The following is an 8,523-nucleotide window of genomic DNA, read 5'->3' as shown; positions in this document are numbered from 1 at the left end:
AGCATTAGCAGCCACTGGAGAAACAGACTTAGATATATACAACGGAACGACTTAGATTATGTGGTAGTGTTAAGGCTAGGCCTACCATAAGTTGTCTTGCTATCTTTCTCATCTAAGAAATTAATTTGTTGTAGCTCCTCAGAGTATGGTTAGAGTAATTATTCGCGTTAAAACGTAGCCAGCGTATTTTTCTCCGCCGCGCTGCGCTCGCTCCTTACCTATCAGACACTCGCTAGCTACCAACTTCTACCGAATAGCAGCCTGTAGCAAACTACATTACAACTTACATTTACAACTGCGCAACGTACTGATTAGGCGTAGTACTCTTACATAGATCGTCTTTCTGACTGTTCTTGTATCCAGACATGAGAATTGTGTAGTTTTGAGAAATTTCGATCTACCTAGCCAGTTTAGGTTACCCTAGCCCAAGCTACACGTTCAAAGACAACAGTCAACACAACGCAGCCACTGGACTAGCCAGCCACTTCACCGCCAGCAGACTATATCATTTTAGTCAATAAGATTTATTTTATGCCGTGTGCTATTCGGTGGCTAGCTGGCTAGCTAGCAGTGTTGACTACGTTACGTCACGTTCGGACGAAAATAGCTGGCTAGCGAACCTCAATAACTACACAATTATCTTTGATACAAAGACGGCTATGTAGCTAGCTAAGATCAAACAAATCAAACCGTTGTACTGTAATGAAAATGAAAATGGTAAAACTACCTGTGGAGCGAGGCGGAATTGCGACTGCTCGCTCCAAACCGGAAATGACCCTAATAGAAAGTCCATCTGCATTCAAGCCTTTGCAATAGAAGCACAGTTTTGCCAATAGGCTTTTTTGGTCTCCGCTCATTGAGAGTCCCATAGATTTAAGCCATTGTGTGCATCAAGCATTGAGCCATTGTCATGAACTAACCTGTAGTGCATGTTAACTTTGTGAAAGCATTCGTGTTCACTTTCATCCGTATCTTTGTCGCAATTGTATATGGGTTAGAGAAGTAGCAATAGGTTTAGATTTGTTAGCTGAATGGGTATGAAGATGTTAAAGCGAAGGTCTACTGTAGCGTTTAAAATGTAAATGAACAAGGTTCCGTAGTTCGAGGAGCTCTGTGTTAGAACTGGAAGGTAAGTTGGATGAGTATGTGGATTGATTTACTGTTGACGTGTGTGTCAGTCAATGTGTTGTAGTTGAATGAGTGAATGACACGTTGTGTTGTGTGTCTTATCTGTTCTTCCCTCTCCCCACCACTTAGAGGCCAGTAACAGCAGCCATCAGTCCAGGGTGGGTCTGGCCAGGGAGAGAGAGAGGAGGGCCATGGTCCCTCTGGCAGTGGTCTCAACCCTCACCTTCCTGGGACTCATCGTCCTGGTGGGAATCCTCATCTACTGGAGGTAAGAGGGAGGAGCAGGCGGTGGAGGAGGTGGATATGGAGGAGAAGGTGGAGTTTGGAGGAGGTGGATATGGAGGAAGAAGTGAAGGAGGTGGAGAAGGTAGAGGAGGAAGATAATATTCATAATGATGATTATTATAATATCCATAATGATGATTATTATAAGATCCATAATGATGATTATTATAAGATCCATAATGATGATTGTTATAAGATCCATAATGATGATTATTATAAGATCCACAATGATGATTATTATAAGATCCATAATGATTCGATCCATAATGATGATTATTATAAGATCCATAATGATTCGATCCATAATGATAATTATTATAAGATCCATAATGATGATTGTTATGAGATCCATAATGATGATTGTTATGAGATCCATAATGATTGTTATAAGATCCATAATGATGATTTTTATAAGCTCATAGGATGATTTTTATAAGACTCAAGTTTATGAATGATCTTTTATGGATTCCATATGATGATTGTTATGAGATCCATAATGAGATTGTTATGAGATCCATATGATTGTATAGATTATATGAAGATTTATGATCATAGGTATTCATAATGATGATTTTAGAGATCATATGATGATGTAACCATAATGTATGATATCAGTGATTTTATTGAGATCATAATGATGTATTTGTTATAACCATGATTCGTTTACGACCATAATGATATGTTTAAGATCCATAATATTTATTAATGATGATATTATGAGATCCATAATGATTGTTGATGAATCATAATGATGATTGTTATGAGATCATAATGAATGATTGTTATAAGAGGCATAATGATGATTGTTATAACGATCGATAATGATGCATTATTAAATAAGATCCATAATGGATTTGATCCATAATGATGATTATTATGGAGATCGCATAATGTGATTGTTATGAGATCATACTGATGATTGTTATATAGATCCAGTAATGATGCATGTTATAAGATCTACTAATGAAATGCTCATAATGATGCATGATGTTGAGAAATCCTTCATCGATTCCTGAACCCGCTACCATCATCTGTTTAACCTGTACATGCTAGCTACATGAAGCAGCAGCTTTCTTCTCTTGCATTGATAGGCTCTTCACATCTACATACTGCTACAACTCTATTAATAGCGTTTATCGCTATCCATATGGGATCACTGTGTGGCAGACTGCGCAGGGACTGATAACTCAAACTCATTCTAAGTTGGTGTATTTTCTCTGTCTTCAGATGGAGTTGGGATCTGTTTTGTGCACCCTTAGTTAGATCGCACAGGGGACGGCAACTAGCCAGCACGCCAGCACATCAGGCGGGCACGAGTGTTGAAGAGGCGAGGCGGGGGGTGGCAAGAGAGGGAGCGAGGTTGACCTTAAGAACACATATTTGTCTGTCTCACTGTGAGACCTAACTGCCTCTGACATGTCCCAATCTCTTTCTACTCTCACACACTTCCCAGACACATCCAATATCTTCAACAGGGCTTTCGGTTTGAGGTTGGCTTTCACATAGCTTTATGTGTTGGGTAGATATCACTTACACATAGTCGCCATCATTCAGAGTTCCCGTCTTAGTTATAAAGACATTTTCCCATCTGTGAGATATTAGAAACAGTACTACTTTCACTGTGGTGGCAAAACCTGACCGGGTTGGACAGTTAAATAACCAACTTCGGCAATCCGATCAAGACACTTTGCGAAATGTAAAAACCACTTAAGCCGCATAAAAACTTACATTTTCCATCGCAACTGGCTGGAACTGACATATTGTTCATGTTATCTGCCTTTATTGTATTTTCATTTTTAATGTAATAATCCTTATGCCGTGAGGGATTAAACGTAAGAGATGTGCCTCAACTCAGGTGTTGAGCTTGGGGCTCAGGGTCTTACAGTGGGTAGGAACAGGCTCGGGTGTAGGACGGAAACAGCGGCCTCGGTCGTGGGTCAGGTGGGGCGGAACAGGTAGGCCTCGTGGGGTAGGGGGGAACAGGCAGGCTCCGTGGGGTAAGGAGAAAGCGCTCGGGTGGGGTAGAGGGGAAAGGTGCGGTGGTAGGGGGAACAGGCCTCGGTGGGGAGTAGGGGAAACGCGGCCGGTAGGAAGACAGGCAGGCAGCTGGTGGGTGGTATGGAGAGGAACAGACAGGCCTTGGTGGGGTAGGGAGATACAGGCCAGGCGCTGTGGGAGGGGAAAGGAGGGCTCTGGGTAGGGAAGGCAGGCCTCGGGTGGTAAAGGCAGGGGGAACAGGAGGGCTCGAGGTTGTAGGGGGGACACAGGCAGGGCCTCGGTGGGTGTGAGGGGGAACAGGACAGCCTCGTGGGTAGGAGAGGAACAGCGGCGTGGGTGGGGACTAGGAGGCCGGTGGAACAGGACACGGCTTGCTCGGGTGGAGGGTACCTTGGGCGGAGAGGAACAGGCAGGCTCGGGTGGGTAGGAGAACAGGCAGGCCTCGGGTGGGTAGGAACGCAGGCCTGTGGAACAGGCAGCGCTCGGGTGGGTAGGGGGGAACAGCAGGCCTCGGTGGTAGTAGCGGAACAGGCAAACCTTGGGCGGTAAGAGGGAAAGCCCTGCCACCTCATTATGTCCACTGAAGCTCGTGTCAGCGTCTTGCAAATGAAGGCTGAGCTGAATGCTTAATCCCTCTTTGCCGTCCTTCACGTACCTCCGGTGACAACTGGTGCCTCATTTGGCACCCACAGCGGGCATTTGGGTCAGCAAAGTGGAGATGTCTTTTAGAAAACGCACACATGTAATATCACTGACACTCTTTGCTGTTTTTTTTTATGTCCAGAGTAATTGTTGGTGATGTCTTCAATTTTTTGTTAGCGGCGCAGGTTCATCCAGAAACGACTGCCAGTGTATCCTTAAAACACTGCCGGTTAAAGGAACGTGTTTTTCCTGTGTTGCGGAACAGATTACCATGTTCCCAACATCGGTGGTTGCTTTTTATCTTTCAAAACAACAAACAAAGCATTTTTAGCGCTGCTGTTTTTTATGTCTAAAAATTATCTACAGTTTTATACATTTACATAAGCATTACTCCAATATTCTGTTTTGGTGTCACACCAATTTTACAACACTTTTTCACCAAATGGAGAACAATGCAACAAATCCCTCATTTTTGTTAAATTAGATGGAAAAGCAACATTTTTGTACCAAAAGTATAATAGCATTGGCAATATTCACAAAGACAGAAGAACTGGCAAACACCTGCAGTTATACAAGAGTTGGTGTTGATTAACTTGTATCATCGTACATGTCCAAAGAAGTGTTTCCGATTGCCGCAGTTCTACATAAAGGACAACACATCCCCAGAGTCATATCTGTTTCACCACACAGCCGTAACAGATAATACAGCGTAACATTCTAATGAGACAAAGGCTCTATTCAATCAGATCCGCATTTATCCGCATAGCAGGTTGTTTTTGGCGGTTCGGAGGAGGAATGGGTTAAACTCCATGGCATTATACCGAAAGTGGACATTGCCATTGTCAATGGAAACCAACTTGGAATGTACAGGAATTACATCCTCATTTAGATGATAGAAACCCGTATTATTTAGTTGAAATGATGTTCAAATTTGAGCATCACTACTTCAATATAGCATACACTTTCTCCTCTAACTTCTAACATGAGTGGACGGGTGATCAAGAGCAGCGCTCACTATTTGTTCCTCCAAACAACAGCTACACTGCCGACACCACACAGAAAACATCAGCTATGTGGTGTTGGTATCGCGTTAACGCTTATCTGATTGAAATTAGTCGTACACAACACACACACACACACACACCTACACACACACACACCACACACAACACACACACACACACACACACACACTTTTCCATGGACAACTAGAATTCATGTAGAGTGGCATTGATAAGTTTAACAAAGCACCAGAGAATATGGAAGGTTTCTTTCCATCTGTCACCATCTTCACCAAGCTGAGCTTTTCATAACACTCACTTACTCAACATCTGCTCTGCAGAGTGAAGTTCAACTTTTTTCTGATAAAAATTTTGTGGCTATATCAATAAAACCCTTTCTCTCTGACCTTTAGATAAACATGAACCCTTCCAGTGAAGCGTTTGTAAGCACGTGACGGGAGCTCCTAGAACCACCACCAATGCATTCTCCAAGGTTTGAGGCTGTCGTAAATTCCGCTTCAGTTTCTCTTCACAGCGATCATGGGATTATGACAGAAATTTATTAGTATATTGGCAGCAGTTTTTAATTTACAAACTGTCTGTCTTTAATTAGCTTTTGTGTATGTAGCTTCTTGTGAAACTGTTATGCGTCAATTGCGATGTTACACGGGGTTCCATTATTTTAAGTAAGCATGTCAGAGACTTGTGGGAGGCTTTGGCACTGTATGGCCCATTCAAACATCACTACTCTCTCCTCTGTCTCATGCTACATATATTCGTATGTCTTCTGGCCCAGATTCATCTGAGGAGTCATGTCTATTGTCCCTTACCAACCTGAGACTATACAAATATATACATTATACACCAGCAGCATACCACCCTGCCATCCACTGCTGGCTTGCTCTGAAGCTAAGCAGAGTTGTCCAGGTCGGTCCAGGATGGGACCAGATACTGCTGGAAGTGGGAGGCACTCTTTCCTCTATCGAGAAAAAGATATTCCTAATGCCCCAGGGAGTGATTCGGGACATTTTCCAGTGTAGGTGTGTCTTTCAGATTGGGAGTTAAACGGGTGTCCTGACTCTCTGTGGTCACTAAATACACCATCGGCACTTGAGTAGGGTGTTAACAAAGTTGTCAATGGCTAAATCCCATCTGCCCTCATACAACTAATCATCACCCAGCTTCCAATTGGGCTCATTCATCCTCTCCTCCCCTATAATTATTCCCCAGGTCGTTGCTGTAAATTAAATTGTTTCGTCAACTTACCTGGTAAATAGGAGATCAATAAAATACACTATCGCATATTATCATGTTAACTACATATTTCATTGCTTACCATATAAATCCTAGCTTGGCATTTAATCATACTGTATAAATGCATACATGTGTAAATGTGTCAATAACACAAACTAGGTTTGTAAGTCAAAGTAGGACATAACATGTACATGGACTAATCCTGTTGATCGCATAAACAGTGTCTTGAAGTTGAGAATTTCCCTAAACTGTTTATTGTTATTTATTTGCAAGTTTTGTTTTTTGCAACCATGTGTATGAAATTTCATCTGTGCTTTTTGCATTCCCCCCGTTAGATATGAAAGAGTGTTATGAGGTAGCTCGTTCCCTTTTTTTCTTCTGTAGTAGTCGCTGAGGATGTTCGCCACATCCAGATCCATGTTGACGTTTTGTGAGCATACGATGCAACATTCTAAGTTGACTGCGTAGTAAAAGGATGGTGGATTTAAGGTCTATGTGTTTTTCTTTTAGGAGGTGCAGAGGTGCAGGTGGACTGGTATCACCACAGACGCTCCAACCATTCCAGACAACAAGAACAAGAACGATACTTAATATCCTGCCTGTAGTCAAACATCACCTTCAAACACATGTAACACACACTACATTCTTGAATGCACCAAGCTTATCTTCCTCTCTCTTCTAGATGACCACAGCCGAGTAAGACTCTCAACCCAGGCGACAAAGATGGGAAGAGTAGAAGATACTTAATTCACGAAAACTACGTTTGACGTAAGCAATTCTCTTGCATTTCTTCTTCACAATAGTAGAAAATGAATTTAGTAAGCATTTCACTGTTTAGTCACACCTGTGATCATTTGTTGACAACGCAGTGTACAAAAACTTGATTTGATTGTTATGAGGGCAAATGTCTGTATGATGTATCAGTAGCAATTGTGTTCCACCTTTCTCTTCCTCCTCCCTCCCTACTCCACAGGTTTTCAACAATCCAGGCCTACATGCTGCCCAGCGCCTCTCAATGTCCAGCACCGAGACTTCGGAGGTGGTGTGGAACAGAACGTTGGGGTCATCATCAATTACCAACTTGGTAGAGAAGGGACGTGAAAACCAGGGCCATATAACTGCTTAGCACTGTAATGCTGAAGTTTGTATTCGCGTTGAACAATTTAGTAATAGTTCATAAATAGTTATTCATGACATTATTCTAAAGTGCTTTGTCATGTATGTCAGATGGAAGTGTGACAAGTACTGCGCCATGGAGAGCCAGAAGAGTACGATGGTTTCCTGGTAGATAAGAGCAGTAAGTTCTGGCCCATACACCCAGGAGAACCTTCACCTCAGGAACAACCAAAGGTAAAAAGGGTTCAGGAGTCACACTAACATTACATCAATTTACCTTCTCATTACTAGGTGAACCTCTACGTCCCTTCGACTGTATCATCTACGATCGGGTTCACCTCCCTCCAAGTTAGTTGAACGCTGCTCAATTACTACTTCACTGAACATATTATGGAACTACGAATCCATAGGAACGAGTGCACATTGAAGCCATTTTGTGTCCCATCTGCTTACACACTTTCCTGTTTCCTACCCACAACACCCCGGTTCTCTGAAGGCGACGATTAACGAGGACCTTGAACAGTACCACTACCACTCAGTGCCCAACACAACAGGCAGTGCCCGAGCACTCTGCCCGTCCACCTTCGTCCAGAAGCCTCCAAGCCAGGACAGATGACAGGGGCCTATCATAGTGCACTGCAGGTAGGAGCCTATAGATATAGAATGACATTATATATGCATCGATATGTAGAGTGATGTATAGAAACAGCTTTTAAGAATCAAGGCCATTTGGTTTCAACTGAAATTCCATTTAATTCGTCCAATAAAAATATGTATTTCTTCTATACGGATGTTTCAATTCAGAAGTACATTTACATTCCGACGGCATAGAAATAGACTCGAATGGACATGGTCCTCATTATATCAATTAACAGCCACTTTCACGTGTCCAGCTGTTAAGTTTCAACATGGAACGTTTATTTCATAGAGAACTAAAGTGGAAATTGAAATACCAGGGATTCAGAGATATATTGTGAACCTCTCTTGTGTGTGTGTTTCCGTCGGGGGTTGGCAGGACTGGAACCTACATAGTGTTGGATAGCATGCTGAAGCAGATCAAACAAGAGGGCACCAGTCACATACGGGCTTCTCAAACACA

At 42.6% G+C, this 8,523-nt stretch overlaps 1 protein-coding gene across 4 annotated transcripts in view; it reads left to right on the top strand.

Annotated features, from left to right (window-relative positions):
- The window catches only part of ptprz1a (protein tyrosine phosphatase receptor type Z1a), a 114,349-nt gene that overhangs the window by 83,197 nt on the left and 22,629 nt on the right, over positions 1 to 8,523 (top strand). For all 4 annotated transcript variants that reach the window (XM_023998799.2, XM_023998798.2, XM_023998797.2 and 1 more), the window contains one exon: positions 1,258 to 1,396. In XM_023998799.2, the coding sequence (XP_023854567.1) occupies positions 1,258 to 1,396 (139 nt within the window). The remainder of the gene's footprint in view (positions 1 to 1,257; positions 1,397 to 8,523) is intronic.

Source organism: Salvelinus sp. IW2-2015, linkage group LG13 (assembly GCF_002910315.2).
Source record: "Salvelinus sp. IW2-2015 linkage group LG13, ASM291031v2, whole genome shotgun sequence".
NCBI classification, from domain to species: Eukaryota; Metazoa; Chordata; class Actinopteri; order Salmoniformes; family Salmonidae; genus Salvelinus; species Salvelinus sp. IW2-2015.
Note: the sequence above shows the minus strand (reverse complement) of the source record. Positions and strands in the feature narration are given on the sequence as shown.